The sequence below is a fragment of the Podarcis erhardii genome (assembly GCF_964252035.2).
Source record: "Podarcis erhardii genome assembly, chromosome: 13".
Lineage (NCBI taxonomy): Eukaryota > Metazoa > Chordata > Lepidosauria > Squamata > Lacertidae > Podarcis > Podarcis erhardii.
Genome location: NC_138502.1, coordinates 31,211,712 through 31,230,939, shown reverse-complemented (window position 1 = coordinate 31,230,939; position 19,228 = coordinate 31,211,712). Strand labels below are relative to the sequence as shown.

At 42.8% G+C, this 19,228-nt stretch overlaps 1 protein-coding gene across 1 annotated transcript in view; it reads right to left on the bottom strand.

Moving 5' to 3' along the window:
* Window positions 1-560: 560 nt before the first annotated feature.
* Window positions 561-19,228, bottom strand: part of NPEPPS (aminopeptidase puromycin sensitive) — a 73,483-nt gene continuing 54,815 nt past the window's right edge. Inside the window, exons 14-23 of the mRNA XM_081837653.1 lie at window positions 17,171-17,234; window positions 14,422-14,561; window positions 11,470-11,604; window positions 8,538-8,757; window positions 7,961-8,103; window positions 7,531-7,587; window positions 6,107-6,214; window positions 4,186-4,341; window positions 4,038-4,085; window positions 561-2,104 (exon numbers count right to left, since the gene is read on the bottom strand). Coding sequence (XP_081693779.1) covers window positions 1,952-2,104; window positions 4,038-4,085; window positions 4,186-4,341; window positions 6,107-6,214; window positions 7,531-7,587; window positions 7,961-8,103; window positions 8,538-8,757; window positions 11,470-11,604; window positions 14,422-14,561; window positions 17,171-17,234 — 1,224 coding nt within the window. The 3' untranslated portion in view covers window positions 561-1,951. The remainder of the gene's footprint in view (window positions 2,105-4,037; window positions 4,086-4,185; window positions 4,342-6,106; window positions 6,215-7,530; window positions 7,588-7,960; window positions 8,104-8,537; window positions 8,758-11,469; window positions 11,605-14,421; window positions 14,562-17,170; window positions 17,235-19,228) is intronic.

Genomic DNA, 19,228 nt, shown 5'->3' with positions numbered 1-19,228 from the left:
GATTTTACTGACATCCATGAGGTAAGTCATTATTTAAGTTTCATGTATTGTAACAGAAAAAAGTGCAAATAGCACATTCCACTAAGCAGTTCTCCTGTGCAAGCTCCATTAAAATGAAATGCAAAAAAATCACACGCTTGCTAATTAACATGAAACACAAACCATTGGAAATTTCCCCCGCAGCAGCCCTACTGACATCAATATGAGCTGTCAAAGAGCTGAATTATTTCAATGGGGCTTGTGCAAGCAAAAATCCCAGTGTTTTGTGCCCCATAGGTTAAATGTACTTTATTCCACCTATGCTACCATTAATGACACCCAAAATCTCTCACATGAAGCAGCCACCTGACTTTGTGGCATTGCAGAGTGACTTCTGGCTCTGAAGCCTTCCAAGTAATAGCAGAATTAAAGATAAATAGGGAAGACCCTCATCCTTGCATATTACAGCCCATCAAAAGGGATTCAGTGTCATGGCAAGACAGCCCAAGGTACGTACAAAAAAAAAAGTTAGTTTCCAGCTTTTCCACCAACACACACATACCAAAACCAAGACTCTTCAGTTTCACATTGACTTTCCTTTTTATTAACGCCAACTTGTCTGATTTTTTTTCCTTTTGTTTTTCTTTTAAAACAATAGCACAAAAAATGTGTTTCCAGGGAAGCAGTTTGACAGCTAGTATCTGATGACCTTCTGAAATAACAGTTAAAGCCACACCAAATATGAATTCCTTTTTAAAAAGGTGCTTTTTAAAAAAGGGAACTGTAAACGTCTGTGGGAGGAGTGGTGTCGGGTTTGAAATCTGGTTAGCAGGAACATGCTACTCTGGTAAGCAACTGATGGCACACAACTTAGAATTTCATCATCATGCCAGCTAGTACAAGTTTTAAGGCTTCTGAATCAAATTACCAAACGTCACCAAAGAAAGGGGGGAGGGGGTTGGAAAGCTGCAGTCACAAGGTATTTAGGGGCGGTGTTTTGGTTTTCAAACAAGGTGAGTCTTTCAGACAAACTACAGTGTTATGCATAAAGGGGGCCAGCCATAACAGCGGCCCAGAAGGATCCAGTCACAGTACTAAATCTTTATTTGCATGCAGTGGGAGGATATAATTTAAAGAATGAGAAAAAGGTGGCATGAATTGTTTATTTATTTTTTTTTCATGTGGCTGAAAAAGATGTTTTCATACAGGGTTGTGTATTTTTTTTTTTTTTTAATCTCTAAGAAGGACATCAGCAAATGAAATCAAAAGAAGAGAGGGGCAGGCAGAGACAGAACATTTGATTTCTCCTTCCCTCAAAAGATAGTGAGACAAGAGATTGGGAAGGGCAGGACTCTTACAAGCCTTCAAATATAATCTGAGATTACAGGACATCTCCAGAAACACCCAACTCGGCACTACCCACTGGGTTGTGTGCCAAGCTGCCTTTCATTATTGAACCAATCCACAAAACACGTACATGTTTTTGCTGTCTTGTAGTGTGCTCTCTGGCGTGCTCAGAGGCATTAACCTATTCCTGCCCTCGACGTGCCACAGAATTCAACTTGCCTAGAAACCACTGGTTTCCCTGCTTCTGCTTCTTTTTTTTTTAGAAAATGGGAGAGGGATGGTTAAAAAATCATCAGTAAGTGTAAAGAAAGGAGGGGTGTTAAATATTTTGACCACTGACAAGGCTTAAGGAAGTTTCACAGTTTTGTTATCCTCTATTTTATTACCATTATATTTACAGGGTGTTTCTGTTTTTGCTGAATTGTTGATAATTTTTTTAATAGAATTTAGTTTTGGAGTGTGAGCAGGAACCAGTTAACTACATTCATTGTCCAATCCCCTTGGTTTGAGAAAAGACTCCAATTTCCTTGGCGTATGATTCAGCTGTCGGGTAGCAGCTCCTCCTCCTCGCACCGAGGCAGTTGGGCCACAGCAGTTGGGATGTCAGAGGTGGGTGAGGGTGGGCTCACACAGCAGTCGGTGAGGACTTGCGCTGCAGGAGGTACTGGTGCAGATTTTCGGCATCGCGCTTCAGCCATGCAGCGTTCAACAGAATGTTTTCACAGCACTGCTGGATGGTGCGCTCAGCTGACGGAGCTGGGTGACTCTCAAAGAAAGCCTATATAAAACGAAACAACATCCACTGGGAGTTCCATATATGTCATTTTAATAAGTTTGAATCTTAGGATAGAGGTCTCAGTTCCACAGGAAATAAAAGTTTAGTGTGTGTGTGTGTTTAAATACAAGGTGGGCAAAAAAAGCAGAACCTAACTACAAGAACAGGGACTGCTCAGTTGGGCATGTGTATCTGGATACAACCCAGAGCATGTTTACCATTAAGGCAGCTAAATGCTTTTGCAAGTTTCTCCTTTAAATTGTCTTGATTTTTCTATGTTGCCACAGTGAGAAGATATCCTATACTCCCAGGGAGAAAGGCAGGTGTTAAGTTTACAGCCATAGACAGTTGTTGTTTTTTGTAACAATAAATTGTCCTTATGCTTATTCAAGCAGGTAAAAAAGTAAAGGACCCCTGGACGGTTAAGTCCAGTCAAAGGTGACTATGGGGTTGCAGCACTCATCTCGCTTTCAGGCCAAGGGAGCTGGCATTTTTCCACAGACAGCATTCCAGGTAATGTGACCAGCATGACTAAACCGCTCCTGGGCAACGGGACACTGACGGAAACCAGAGCGCACGGAAAAGCCATCTACTTTCCCACCGCAGCGGTGCCTATTTATCTACTTACACTGGTGTGCTTTCGAACTGCTAGGTTGGCAGGAGCTGGGACAGAGCAAGGGGAGCTCACCCTGCTGCACGGATTCGAACGGCCGACCTTCTGATCGGCAAGCGCAAGAGGCTCGGTGGTTTAGACCACAGCGCCACCTTCAAGTACCCAAGGTGATGTATAGAGGACAGCAAAACGATAAATATATTCTGGCATATATTCATCCATCTCAGGACAATCAAACTACATAGAAATGTGGGTATGGGTCTAGTTTTCACACAGAACTAATTAGCAAAATCAATCTTTGCTAAGGTTAGAACAGTGTTCATCAGGGCCTTGCAGACTGCTGAAGAATATGTAGAGCACATTCAATATGCACTTCCACAGACCAAGTGAGGTTTACCAGGTCTTGATCACTATAATAACCCCAAATGCCATTGCCTCCAAATCTCTCTCTGATTTGGACTCAGACTAAGGCAGAGGGACTTCTTGGTAGTGGCACCCGCCCTGTGGAACGCCCTCCCATCAGATGTCAAGGAAATAAACAACTATCTGAGTTTTAGAAGACATCTGACAGCAACCCTGTTTAGGGAAGTTTTTAATGTCTGATGTTTTATCATGTTTTTAATATTCTATTGGGAGCCACCCAAAGTGGCAGGGGAAACCCAGCCAGATGGGCTGGGTATAAATATGTTGTTGTTGTTGTTGTTGTTGTTGTTGTTGTTGTTGTTGTTATAGTAGTATTTATGTGTGTTATCTGAGACAGCTATAGTTAAATCCTACCTTTACCCTGGTATAATTCTGTGACCGCCACCATGGGCAGTAGAACAGTGCAACAGGCAACTTAAATGTCCCAACACTTTGAGTGACAGTGGTTTATGACCCCAACTATTCTGTGCTCCCTTCATTGTGATATGCTAGCCAATTAATCCCTCTGCAGCACAACCCTGGGGAAAAGAACTCTCCCTATAGTGTAACGTGCTTAAACCTGATGGTTTTTAAAGAAGAAGTCAAAAGTCTGTAACCATGGCAATTTCCTTGGTTAGGGGTTTGGTCATTCAACCCTTACATAAGACAAAATCAATTCACATTGACTGGCTTCTTTGCACACTTGATTTTATTTATCGGGAGAATGCCGAGTCAGGAAAGAGAGTTCTAGAATACCTTGCTCTGACATATATTTGTCCTTGCCCCTACTCCCTCCCACAACGAGGATGCCCCAACAGTGTGCACGGAGGAATTAGGTAAGGCATATCACCCCTTTATTGGCCTCTAAATGCACAGGCCCTGGCAATGCCATCAGCCAAGATGCAGATCAGACTGTCTTACCTTAACCTCTGCAGCCATTTTGTCAATTGCAAATCCATCCACCGATAGCTGGAAAACAAGGAATGCACAAACAATCAGGAGGGGAGGGAACTTTTTAAAGGCTCGTATTTTCAATGACTGCTTTAGTCAAAACTTTTTGTGCGCGCACCTTTATTAGCCGGGATATTAAGAACCCTCCTTGGTAGCGATTATAGAGTTCCTCCCAGTTGTCTCTGACAAACTTCCAGGCAGCTTTCCTGCCCTGCTTGCTGCCTCCGGCCACTCCACCAATGACAGATACTGTGTCCTGAGGACGTACCTCTTCCTGCAAATGGAGTAAGAAATTGCAGGTAATTCTAGCAGCCTTGAATCCACATTTAAGTTCCCCACACACCATCCAAGAGATGCCATCACGTGCAGCTGCAGCACCAGCTTGCCTACTTAACTAGTCTGGGGAAGCAGCATTCAGATATTCTTGCTTCATTTAACTCACTTGCCTGCTTCTCTGTGTTGCAAAGGATCCTGGGAAGTCTTCCAGGACACACCCTCCATTGATGGCAGTACTAGCCAGGCCTCTTGGGCCTCACTGTTGCACTGTATTCACTGCTATAACTAGATGTTAGAAGCAGAAGGAAGGGGAATGGTATGGGATGGCTGGTTTTGGTGGCAGCCCCATGTGTATTAATCAACCATACTGTGGAGCAGGGGGGCATTCTAACAGCAACGGACTATTCCCACAGCCAGTTTCAGCAGTAAATATTTCAATTCTGTAATGGCCACATGGCCATTCCAGAGGAGATGCAATTATTACTATTTCTCAGTCATTTAAGCCTGTGAAGCTGCAAGTATCCCACACTTCTCTACATTCAGACTGAAGATTCTACTCCTAGGCAATCCAGTCTCTTTCAAGCACCCAGAGGAAAACAGCAGCAACCACTGATTAATCTTCAGTGGCTACACGTGAACCGGCCTACAATGGAACACTCAGCAGTAAACCACAGTAAACTACTAGTAGTGCAAGCCTACCACTACCACACACATTTTCTTTAGTTCAAACAAGTTGCTAGTTCTCAGACATACAGAGGAAGATATTAACATACGCCTGATGAGTGATCCAATTCCGAAAAAATACAGGGGCAAGGAGGCCAATCACTCTGAACCTGCTTTGCACTCTTTACACCTCTTGCAGCTTTGTGCCATTGCTCCTCCCTCTGTCTCTTTCTTTTCAGCTTATTTTGCATTAATTTTATGGCTGTGGGAGATATGCAGGGCAAGTGATGTACCAATTGCTGCTCAATTTCCCTTTGGTTTCTTTGTCATCAAGCTGTGCATATATGTTCCAAGCCAACGTTAACTAACCTTTCTTTAAAAACGAGGTATTGTGCTGTGGCGTGAGGATTTTGAGTCTTGTGAGAATACCAGTAATCATTTAGGAATATACAATATGTATTTGTAGTACAGTGGTACCATGGTTCTCAAACGCCTTGGTACTCAAACAACTTGGAATCCAAACACTGTAAACCCAGAAGTAGGTATTCCAGCTTGCAAACTTTTTCGGAAGCCAAGTGTCCCCCTTTTTGAGTGCCACACTTCCGTTTTGAGTGTTACGCTGAGGTCTGTCTGTTTTTACTATTTATTTTGCGTTTTTGTAGCTTTTTTGTGACTGTGTGGAACCCAGTTCAGCTACTGATTGATTGATTGATTGATTGTGTGACTGCAGTACATTGTTTATTGCTTTCATTTTATGGATCAATGGTCTCGTTAGATAATAAAATTCATGTTAAATTGCTGTTTTAGAGGTTTGTTTTTAAAAGTCTGGAACGGATTAATCCATTTTGCTTTACTTTCTATGGGAAAGTGTGCCTTGGTTTTGGAATGCTTTGGTTTTGGAATTGACTTCCGAAATGGATTAAGTTTGAGAACCAAGGTACTACTGTACATTGATTTTGATGTGTATGATAGAAGCAATAAAAGTAAAAAAATGTAAACCAAGATTCTCAAGATCTCGAAAACAGGCACCCGGTAATTCCATGTTTATGCAATTCCGATGCATGGGACACACACAACTGAGCATTTTGTTGGTTACTCACTGAAAGTGCAAAAGTGAGAACTTTCTGTATTAACTCCGGCTGAGATATTGCGCCAAGTACACGTTCTATTCGGTTCTTCTCTTCCTGCATATCAGCTTGCTTGTGGAGCTGAAAGAAATCAAACAGAGCAAGTGACAAGGCTCTTTCTCTGCCACAAGCAATCACCCTCTCTGCTTCAAGCTCAAGTCAGTGAAGCTAAATTAGAAACTTGACATGTGGTACGCTGGCAAACCTGCTCAGCCTCTGGGAGCATGGCCAACGGGTAATCCACACAGGAATATTTGCCACTTAGTTTAGTGGGGGTCAAACAGAGGCCGCACTTCCGAATAACTGCACATTTGATATGGCAACAGAGCCACTAGGAGGCACACTAGCTCCATGCTGTGGTGAAATGAGAGCCATTTCCAAATAACCTGCAGTGCTACCTATATTTAACTGAACTACTTGTCTTTTTTCAAAGTGTGTTCATGGCCAGGCCCTTCATATAGGGTAACATGTTACTTAGATCGGAGCTCTTCTGCAGGAGCAAATACAGCTGGCTGCAAGTTATAAGAAAAGCCACTCAGTATGATCTGAGGGATGAATAATCTTCCTGTGAAAAAATGCTGACGCAACTGGAGTTTAAGCTTGAAAAGATGGGGGGAAACACAGAACATGGCAAACGTCAACAGCTGTGCCATACAGTGCAAGAGTATCAGGAAAAACCCATTCTTAAAAAAAACTTTTGCATCCTCCTCTGAACACTGCAAAGCAATTTGCTCTCCCAGCACATGAACCACCTGTGGAAACAGTTGCTATGCAGTGTTTTGATGGCCACTGGAATTAATAGGTGATCAGAGGCCATTATAGCCCAAAGCACAATTTCCATGGAATGGGATGGGCCAGAATCCAGGGTAGTCTAAGCTACATTGCTCTATGGTTTTTAAGAAAATCAAAGCCGCCAACAGAAAAATAACCATTTGGTTATGACGTGCAAGCTCTTTTTGTCAACTTCGTAGACATGATTACAGCACTCCCAGGGACTTTGTGAATCTTCTAGGCTTTATATTTATTTGAATTTATGGTACTGATATCTTACCCATTTTGAAGGATTAATATTCATAGGACTAAATAAAAAAAAAAAAATTCAATTTGTGTGCACACACCTGTGTAACAAATGGGGCTTTTTAATCCCATTCATTTCAATGGGAGAGGTTCAAGAGCCTTTAAAAATCTCTCCTGCTGAACTGAAGTGAGCATTATTAAGGGCAACTACTGTTCACATGGGACAGAACAAAAAAGAACACACTATCAAAATGCCAAATATTCAAACCACCTGTGCCCTTGATCATTAATGCATTACCAACCCGGGCTCATCACATTCATTTATAGATGGATTCTTCCCTGTATTTTTTCATGCACAGAAATGCAAAGAACACACTCACCTTTAGCATAGTGTCTAAGGTTGTACTGTCACCGTGCTTCAAAACAGTTACATATACCTGGAAAGAATGATTTAAAAACGATAAAAAATCAATTTCTCAAGGAGCACATTTACTACCATTCAGTTTTAAAGCATCCTCACTTTTAGATTTCACCCTGCTGCCCCTCCAAACTCTGCCTAGGAATTTCAGAAACCACTGGAAGCATGTGAACTCGCCCCCATGCAATCAGTATATGTTCTGCTTGTACAATTAAAAACTTCTAAATAGATATATTTAGCAGCTGCTCAAGGAAACTTACTGGCCAACCATGTAGGAAACTTACATGGTTACTCAACACAGGATTTGTATACAGGCAAGGGATGCAAAGGATGGGGGTGGGGGAGAGAATACAGATCCTTTAAGGAGAAAAGGATGTCTTAATGCAACCTACAGGACTTCTCAGATCAGCGGAGAGGATGTGTTTCCCTTCCACGTGGTCCTTAAACCGGCGCCGAGCTTCTTCCACGGTTGCCTTATGGCCGGCTTTTCCTAGCTTGCCCAGAACTAAACCCCTCAGAAGTGCATCTAGATGGCCTGATGAAAAACAAGAAAATATGTTTATTTTTAAAGGATTAGCAGCATTTCTTACTGGAATTTTTTTTTTGGGGGGGGGTCCACAAAATCTGAACTGAAAAGGACATGATCTTATCAGTTCATCAGAAATCAGGGCTTGGAGTCAGGGCTTTGTTTGTGACCTGGCTTCTACAAAATGCTTGCTAGTCTTCCTCTTCCTAAACTCCAGCAATGGAGCTTTCATATACAACCTCAGGTGTGGTACAGGTGGGTGTGACTTTGGGAAAACATCCTTGTGAGCCAAATCAGGACCCCCTGCTGCACACAAATAAGCCGAAAGGCTGAAATGTTCCCCCACCACTGATGTAAGTCTCTGGGAGTCTATTCGGACACAGTGAAATTGGCAGGGCAAAGATTCATAGTGCTGAAATCTCACAGCAGAGAAACTTCCATACCCTCGCCAGGTCTGGGGTCCCAGCCCAGCTTCTCTCCTATGGGTGAAAATATATCACGGACGAACGCCTGGATCTCCTCATAGAAGTCTGTGTGGGACAAGAGAGTCGAGAGAATCCCCAGGTTACAGCTCAGGTCGCTCCATACGGTATAGTTGGGCTCATTCACAAATGCTTCCATGACTTTTAGAACCTCTACAGTGCTAATAATTCCAGCTCGGGCCTGAGAGAGGAAAAGAAACAAGTTACACTCATCTCCCAAACCAAAATGAATTAAGGCTTACCGCAAAGAAAGCTCTTTTGTGTTTCTTCCTCATATCTGGAGACTGGATGTTGACTGCACCTTTTGCAGGAGGCAGGGACAGAGAAAGGACAGCGCTACTTCACATGGGACTGGAATCAGTGTGTTTTAATAGGGATACAAGAGTTGGTTTCCAGCCATGTGACCAGCCTGGAAGACTAACCATGCCTTCTTTCTTTTGCAGGATATTTCATTCTCTAATTTTAAACAATTGGTTCCCAGCTCAATATAATTTCACAGGGATCAAATCAAGCCCCTAAAAGGGGATATGAAAGAGGTTTAATAAATTATGAAACAAATGTGAAAAGGGAAACAGAATTTTCTTCTGTCTCATAATTCTGCACTTTGGTGTCTCCTAATGAAATGGATCTGAAGTAGGTTCAGGACAGATGCAAGAATGTAGCACTCAGAATTAGTTTATGGAATTTAGAACTCACAATTAGTTTATGGAATTTACCTCCAGCGGATGGTATTCTGGTCACTAGCTTAGATAGCATAAAAAAGAGATTAGACAGATTCATGAGAGATCTGGGAGACCAGGATTCATGAAGTTTGCTGGGTTACCTTGGGGCCAGTCAGTCTCTCAGTCTAACCTACCTCACAGGATTCCTAAGATACCACAGGGGGGCCTGCCAAGAAGCAGCATCTAGCTGGGCACTACTGAATATAAGATGCTGGACTAGGCAGAGCTATCTTCCTCAACCCTGGCTCCTGGCTTTCCTTGCCCATTTTGTCTTCCTACCGGATGGTCTTTTGGACGGAAATCCCAGCTGCTCCCTGCCCACAATGTGATCTTGGTGACAGATAACCTGCTGCTGGGCAATCTGTTCTGTAACACACACTCACTCATTTGTCAGGAATTGGCTTGGCCCGTGTCAGAGGCACTGCTTAACTCTGTGAGGCAAGAGTGCCTAGGGTTCTAAAGCTTCTTAAGTATTTCTCGTGAAATCAGTAACCATCCTTAAACTACAACTTGCCCACCATTCCCAATGTTCCTCTGCAACAATAGGAAAAGGTAGAGAGGTAAGCTTGGTGCACTGTGCCACTACGCCCCTAACACTAAAGTCTAGTGATAAAGTTGCACTTCTGCTGATTTCATGATGCTTTCAAGTCTCTAGCGGCTGAAAAAGATGCATTTCTTATAATGTACAAATATTGGCTTCCTAACTAAACCGCCTCTGTTTGTGCTGTCCAAACCCACTTTCTCAAGTCCTCTGACATGTAAAATGCTTCTAAAAGAAGTAGGTATTTCTATCTTGCCATTTCTACTATCTCCAAACTTCAGTGTGAGTGAGCTTAGCTGGAGACCCTTCTTGCCAGAGGTCCTCACCCATGGCGATTTGTGAATGTTTGCAGCTAGTGAACTCAGTCCATAGAAGTGTCTCACACTCACAAATCATTTAGGATTACTGCAAAGTTCAAAAGGCCCGAGCAGTGCTCTGTGTTAAGTGAGCACCCCAGAATCCTCTGTAAAACTATTTGTCAGCAGATAAATTTATGTGCAGGAAAAGGCTTAATGACTATGCAAGTTTAAAAAATGCTGGTTTAACTGGGAGACATTACACCCACCCAAGTAAATCACTCTTGCATTCTCTTTACCATTCTCAAATTTAAAAGGCATGGTACTTAAGAACCTACATTCTCTATGCAGGACCCAATGGAACTTTTTGTTAAAATTAACCAGAATCAATCTATTCTGGTTTCTCAAGGGAAAACACAGCAAGGAAAGTCACCCACAGATTTGTTATGCAAATCCTTCCATTTAACATGCTCTCACATAACCCTCCCCCCCTGAAACCAGGAGGTCAGGGTGTGTGGAGAACCTATGGCACTGACATGGCTGTGCTTATTTCACATATCTGCAACTGCTTGTATAAGGGCACAGTTTAGTACCAGGCACAAAATTCAGCACCAGCTCTTTCTACAAAGTAGCACTTGTAGCTGTAGCTAGCAGCTTCTAAATGCCAGGCACTGCTCAAGTGAGATCCCGAGAGACCCAAAGATCACAGAGTGGAGCTTCTGTGCTCTGTATAGCACCTCCCCACAAGCAGAAGCGGAAGAAAAAATAATGCAAAATTAGCTAAAACAAACATAGTGGCCAAGATTCAAAGAAACATGAAACCAGTCTCAGCACTTGGCTAACTGCTTTTGAAACTGAAGGGGATATCAAAAGCAGCTCAAGATACTACAAAGGAGTCACCTATTCAAAAAAGTAGAAAATAAAGTAAAATAAAATAAAGACTTGGCTTGCAGAATACCACTAAGCATAAATCAGGACCTTCCACTTGATAACTCATTTGCATAATTTATTCATGTTTCAGAATACTGGTTATCTAAGTTTAAACACATTGCTCGGGCTATTAGCTTAAAGTAAAATATTCTCTTGCAGGAAAACAGCATTATGACCAGCTGGGGCTACAGGGCCTTTGCTTGATCACGCTGAGGTGAAACTTTCACACCTCACTAACAAGATGCCAAATTCGTTAACTGCAACTGTATGCTGTAGATGCTGTACCTCCAGAAATAGCACCTAACTTTGGGGAGACATTTCTACAACAACGGAAGCAATCTGCTGCCACAGGAAAAGTGGGGGGGGGGCAGGTTAATGAAGAGAGAAGACAGGCAGTCACTTACCAAAGAAAAAAGATCATTCTGCAGCCCCAACCTGTCCACAGGGGGTAAGGAGAGGTCACGGATAGCTGGGAGCAAACTCTCCAGCATGTCAGAACTGTATTGTGTACGGTAAAACCCTACCGTTCCCAGGTTCAGCTGAAAATACAGAATGAAGAAATTCAGTCAGCAGCTTACAGAAGACAACCGAGAAACAAATCCACAGTCCCCAAATTACCCTTGACTGTATTTGAGTCAAACAGGGAGAACAGAACCAGGCAATTATTTTATATCACTGGTAGTACTTCGTGCAGGAAGATAAATGAGAATTACCATCAACAGAAGGTCAGCTTTAACAGAGAAGAGTTTCAAAAAGAGAAGAGATTAAAGTTCTTGTACTATCAAACTGACAATCAGAAAGATGGCTAGTTTTCCTTACTGGAAAGGACCATGTTTAGTTTGATTAGATTTGTGCATCACTTCTCTCATCAAAGAGAGTCCTGAAGTTTTATAGCCAGAGTGAAGAACCTCCAACTTAAAGGATAATCCTGGCCCACCAGGCTTCCCATTTGGGCTGTGAGGCCAAATTGGGCAAGCCACGTCCACCCACCCTAAACCTCCCGTCCTGCAGGTAAGAGCAGGGGCTTGGCCAAAGCCTGCTGGAGCCACTTTCAAACTGCCCGACAACCAGCTGGTTGTCAACAGCCTTTCAAACACTGTGCAAAACAGGACTGCCCCAAAAAGGTTTGCGACCTGGCTTGGTCCAGGGAAAGATTGTCCCAAGATACTGACATCCCAAACACTGCAAGGCTTTATAGGTCAAAACCAGCACTCTGAATTAGGCTTGGAAAGAAATGGCAGAGGATGCTCTTCCCACAACGCTCAGGGGATTCCTTTTACAAAGTGCTTGTAGTTGGAAGGCTCTCTTAGATCAAGATGCAATGCGCCACCTTCATGCAGACCACATTTTTGTCTTGTTTAAAGTGATTTTATTATTACAAGCACTTAATAGCCACATTAATATCCGAGTCACCTTTTGCAGACCCTTTAGCATGTCTACTACCAGCAGGTAGCTGTTATTGCTGTGCAAAACATAAAAGGTAAAGGTACCCCTGCCCGTACGGGCCAGTCTTGACAGACTCTAGGGTTGTGCGCTCATCTCACTCTAGAGGCCAGGAGCCAGCGCTGTCCGCAGACACTTCCGGGTCACGTGGCCAGCGTGACAAAGCTGCTCTGGCGAACCGGCACCAGAGCAGCACACGGAACGCCGTTTACCTTCCCGCTATTTATCTACTTGCACTTAATTGTGCTTTAAAACTGCTAGGTGGGCAGGAGCTGGGACCGAACGCCAGGAGCTCACCCCGCCGCGGGAATTCGAACCGCCGACCATGCGATCGGCAAGTCCCTTTTCATTCCATCCCTCCTCTGATGATCTCTCACGCCTCTGCCTCCCAAAGGCTTACACAGCTGTTTGTTGCAGCAGCCCTGGCTATAAGATCCATAGGCGAATAGTGCCTCTGGGGCGGGCCAGGGGGTGCTTCCCAGCCCGGCCCCCTGTATGAGGAGGAACCTCTCTATGGGGTGGGGGTGGGGCAGCTCAGAGACCAGGGACAGTAGCAGTGGCTGCCTGGAGGACTCCCAAGGAGAGAGGGCTGATGGAACACTCCACAAGAGAAGGTGTTTGAAAAAGGGTGAGAGGCTGCCAGCTCTGCAAGCAAGGGGTGACATAACTGGGCTCCTGAGCCCCACAGAGGTGCCGAAGAAAGGATGTAGTTGGTCAAGGGAGCCATGGATTCAAAAAGTTTGAAAACCTCTGGTGTGAGAGATCATTATTTCTGTATTGCTACAAGGTAAGAGGGGATTAGAAAGTCTGTGTCTTGTGCCCATGCTGAATAGTATGTGCACATAATCATACTTGGTGCTGTTGGAGGATGCTGAAACATGCTTAGTTTGCTGCCCTCCAGGATGTGGGAGAATCACCTGGAAACAAAGGGACTGGAATGGCAAGCTTCAAAGCCAGAAATAATCAGCCTTGATAGCAGGTGACATTCATTCAGCAATTCCATTACCTCTGCCCTTGTCCTATCTGCATATGTATATTAACTGTGCCAACATTCACCAAGTCTCAACAATCCTTTCCCAGCCTCTGACATCTTAGAGAAGGAACAGCTTAACAATCCAAAATTATAAACCAAAGCAACTTGCACGTTCATGGATATATCCTAAGTTCGCAACATCTAACTTAAGTGAAGATTATGGACTCCTACTTCTGGAACTCCATCCAAGTAATGTGCCTGCCACCAAAAAGATTTTGAAGACATACTTGTTTCAACTTTTTTTGGTAATCTCTTTGCAAAAGAAAAAAAAATGACTGCAAAAAAACCTCTCTCAATCAACATACTACATTTTATGTAAAACTGGATTTTAAAATTATTTTGGTATGATTCCTGCTAGTTTTTTGGAATATTGGTTTCACAGCTGATTATTAGATTATTATTTTTTAATGATTTTGCTTATGCTGGGCTAAATGATGTTTTAACTGTTACTGCTAGCTGGCATTTTTTATATTATAATATATTAACTTTGCCCTCTTATATTTTAATGGAATTGTGATATGTGTTATATGTTTGTAAGCAACCTAGATAGAATGGCCTTAAAATCATTCAAATAATTAAATAAGCAAGCACCTCTTCTCTTCTGAAATCCACAATTAAAAATTAGTTCATATAGTATCTCTGATTTATAGCTACTTTTTCAGACAACAGCAGCTACTATAACTTTATCAGCCAGAAGGACTCAGGACACTTCCATAGTCCTGGTGTTTGGGTTGTGAGGCAGCACAACTTTAAGGTAACAAGACCGTAACATGCTGCAAGAAGATGCATCTTAGAGCACTGTGCTGGCCAATCAAGGTGCTGACCATGTTTTGACAATCTGCCAGGTTAATTCAGAAGACTGTCTCCCCTTCCTGCTCACCTTCACCCACTGCTCTGGCTTCACGTCTTTCAAAACCAACGTCAACTCGGGCTTGTCCATCAACACTTGCATTTTGGCATGGGTTGGGTCTTCACTTGTACAGATGCTGATGGGTATCATCCACAGAGGGTTACCATCCCCTATATGAAAAAAGAGAAGAATGCCTGACAGAACAAGGCATGGTATGGCAAACTGCCCGGCCCCACGGAAACACCCCTTTTATAGCATTAAACTCACAGCTGCTCCAAGTCAGCACATTTGTATAGTATCAATGCAATGATTCTGCAAAGGGAAAATATCTAAGTTCCTTTTTAAAAAATAAATAATCATAATCTGAAGAGCACTTTGGAGATCTACGACTTATATTTCAGAACAGTAGTTCTCAAGTTCAGCACTCCAGTTCAAATGAAATGATCGATTGACTTCCTGCAGACTGTAACCGAGGGAGAGATATGAGGGACCATTCCATGGGCTCTGCTGACATGCTGGCTCCCTTCCTCATCTGTCACTTGGTAGCAGCCATTTCATCAGGCTGCAGCAGAGAGAGATGGGAAATGGCCACTCTGTTAGCTCTGCTGGGACAGCAACTCCATTTGGCTCCTCCACTCCCTGAGCTGTTCCCATTCCAGTGGGTCATTACAAGTACTATTATGAAACTAGGAACTGGTGTCAAAGTTTACTCATTTCCCTCTTTCCTCCTCATCCTTTTCCTTTATAGTGTTATGTCTTTTGAGTTATAAGACTGCTGGCAAGGACTGTCTTTTTCCAGTCACTTTGAAGGTGGAGGTGTCATTAAAAGCTAGCCACGAACTATTTATATGAAGAATTACTCCTTTAAACACACACATTTAGCCATATTGGGCTTGGGTTAGGCAGTGCAACACCTGCTAAAAGTCAGAACCGTGTGGTACCAGTTTAAGTGAGGCCTGCACCCTTTTAAGCAAGCCAGCTTGGAAAGCAAGGGTGCTCTGGTGCCAATGCATCAATGCTACAACTGAATGGTTATCCTTTCACACATCCCAGATGGTTCTAATGTTTAGCTATTAAAAGTAACTCCACAGAAGGGAGACAAATGTGAGGAGGAAACACAGTATGGTTATATGTTTGTGTGAGAATGTGTGAAAACTTCTCAGGGCTGCTCTTGCCTCTGTCAACCTGAGCAAACAGCTGCTTAAGCAGAAGCACAGAAAGTTCAGTGCTATCCCACTGAGTTCATTTAGCAAGCTACTCCTGGGATTGGGAAAAGTATGAAACATTCCAATTCTTCATTACTTTCCTTTGAAAAATATTCATAAAGCTATTCAACCACCATGGTTTTCAAGCAATGAAAACTGCACAAAGAGCTTAGAAAATATATGCTCCTGCATAAACTCTACAAAACTATTCAATTCTGCTCATGAATGCTTAGATGAACTCTTACGTTCAGTCTGGTAATGAATATGAAAGAAATACTGTATTTTCAAGAGCAGCAAATAGAATGGTCATAGGAAGGAAATACATTGCTAGGAACAAATATGAGAGCTTAATCTGCTCAGCTTAGAAAAAGAAAGGTTGAACAGGGACATAATTACACTCCACAATAAAAAGGTAAGTAGAAATAGAAGCAGTTATAGATAGCTGCAGATATAAGGCTAAAAGCTGACTGTTAGCAAATATAATCTTGAAAGTTAATGAATGTTTTGAACTAGTGAGAGGTATGACGTTCTGGAACAGTGAAGATAGCTTAGTTTAAGAGTATATAGTCATGCCTCCTTCACCGGATTGTCTGTAAGATAAGGTTCTCTTACTTCTCTTCTTGAAAGGGAGTACCACAATTAGCAACAGAATATCCTCTAAGTTCCTTCAGGTCTCTTTCAAACCCAGCGCATGACTGTTATATTTGCCACCAGGAAAGTAATATCTGCATCCTCACGTAGGAGGAGCCAGTGGCTTGTTTGCCTTTTTGTTATGTGCTTTCTCCTGGAACACATGGTTTTACTGCTTGCATCAGTAATCTGGTGCTATTTGAAGAAGGGGTGGCTAACCCATGGCCCGCCACATACTGGACTCCAGTTCCAATCAGTCCTAGCAGCATGGCCAATGGTCAGGGATAATGAGTTTTAGTACAGCAAAATATGGAACTCCACTGGTTAGCTACTCCTGCACTAAAGGCTCCTTCCTGAAGTGGAGCTGTATCTTGATTACGTGCACTGATGACTCTGCCGTCCGGCACAGATAATGCTAAAAGCTTTTTTTTTTTTTTTTTTTTGTCCTTTCTAACTGTGATAAATAAGCACTCAGATATCTACCAACTACATGCCTAACAAAGGCTAAATATGTGATTTGTCAAATATGTGTGGCAACGGAGCAGCTGAGTGCAGTATCTGCAATATTGAATCTATTCTCCACTAGAGTTCCATGTGCAGGAGGAGGGGGAAACACTGTGTAAATCCATTTCTACTGCCTTCCAGAAATGTTCTGGATACACATAGGCACTGAGTACACATTGTAAAGAATATTTAAAGGCAGATTACAATCTTCCTAGTTAAAACATGCAGACTGTAAGAAGGAAAATAATGAAAAACTAGAACTTCAGGCTTAGTAGTTCATTTTTATATATATAAAAAAGATCAAGTTATTTCAAACATCTAAATCCTAAAAAGGACACCTGCCTGCAGAAACTGACAGTGCAAGTGCTGTTTCCCAGAATGGTTGGTGTCACGTACAATATGGTGCGCTGCTTGGCTCCTGCTATTAGCCATCGCCTTACCACTATATGGTCCGCTGGCACAGAATTTCTTCTGGACTAGCTTCAACACTTTTTCATCTTCTCGCTGGAGTAGAGAACAAGAGGCAAGAATAGTATTCAAAGGTTTCAAATAAGATCATATGCCCAGAACCCATCCAGCTATGAAGGCCTCATTCCTTGAATTCACAGGCCACATTAGGCTGGTCAAATGTCCAACATGCTGAGCTGCTACTTCTTTCCCAATTCTCACCCCCCCTGTTGTTGCCCTCGCATTCCCACATACCTTTTTTCTGTTGGTCCCAATGATCTCTGGTGCCCCAGCCACAGCTGCCATGTTTTCTTATGACACTGTATTGTATCACATATAATATAGCATAACCAGGACTGGGTTATCAGTGGCTACAGGTTAAGTAGGACAAATGAGATTCTAGCAAGACAGATTAGGTAGTCTGGTTGCCTGGCAAAATGTGGCCCTGGCTCAAGCTGATCCATGGTTCAGTTTAACAAACTTAAATTCTACATCAGGCCTCAGGCCTTGAACATAAGAAGACATAATCAAATGCGTTTGGATGAGGGTCTCCAGTTAAACAACTATTCAAAGCCTCTCATGCAATGCTGCTAATAAGACTTCAGGGATATAGAGGACCAAAATATAGACTTTTATGGTTGAATGGTTTTCACCACAAAAACTGAAGTTTCTATGCTTAACCACAACCATCCCGATGATTATTTGAGGAGTGAGTGTTGTGGCTTATAAATGAAGGCAACGACCTGAAAGATGGATATGGAAGAAAACACATCTGAGCACCCTGCTGAGTAACCAAAACCACTTCTCATCTGGGATTAGGGGGCGGTGCTCCCAAACCAATAACTTAAGTGCCTTATAGCACCCTTCTTTTCAAATGAAGCAAATTTGCCACAATTGATAATTTATCATAATGTTGTATTATATGACTCTATGACTTTATGTTAAATTACAATTGTTTTAGAGGAAAGTCATACCAAAACTTGGAATAGTGCTTAGGTCTCAGTCCTTAAGAGCATGAGTCATGACACAGGAAGTTCCTGCTGCAAATCTCAGCCCAGCAATGAAATCACTGGAGAGCCTTATGAGGCACTTTTTCTGCCCCCAAAATAGCATTTGCAGCATGGGACTTAAACTGGCTCCCTTTTAGAGAGTTACGTCTAATGAATACATAAGTACTTGTACTTTGGAAAATGTTGTATAATGTCACATTAATTAAAAACGAATATGGATATTCTTCTAGTAAAGGTAAAGGGACCCCTGACCATTAGGTCCAGTCGTGGTTGACTGGGGTTGCGCGCTCATCTCACTTTATTGGCCGAGGGAGCCGACGTACAGCTTCCGGGTCATGTGGCCAGTGTGACTAAGCCGCTTCAGGCGAACCAGAGCAGTGCACGGAAACGCCGTTTACCTTCCCGCCGGAGCGGTACCTATTTATCTACTTGCACTTTTGATGTGCTTTTGAACTGCTAGGTTGGCAGGAGCAGGGACAGAGCAACAGGAGCTCACCCCGTTGTGGGGATTCGAACCGCCGACCTTTTGATCGGCAAGTCCTAGGCTCTGTGGTTTAACCTACCGCGCCACCCGCGTTCTTCTAGTGTTTAGAAAATTGAGGCTTGCTACACCATTTACATTTCCCATCTTCTTCCCACACCTGAGTCCTGTTTTCTCAACCCTCTCCCATAAATCCTGCTCTCTACTCTACTGCTTCATCCATTCTGTTTTTAGTTGCAGCTCCAAGTAACAATTTAGGATAGTTTCCTTCCTGCATTTACAAGCTTGTTATTTTTGGTGGGGAAGACCCCAAACACAGACAAAAAAATCCTTATCTAAGATTTTGAAAGTTATCACAGCAATGCACTGTTAAAAACAGTCTGCTGCACAAAGCACTGGAGGAGCAAGGGCATTCTAGGAAAGCAACTCATCCATCTCACACCTTTAGCACCTGCTATTCTTCCTCAGAGGAATCAGATGCAGGGGTGGGGTGGGGCACAGGAGAAACAGAATTAGGGACATTCTTCCAAATGGACTTCAGAATTTGGAGAATTGTCCAC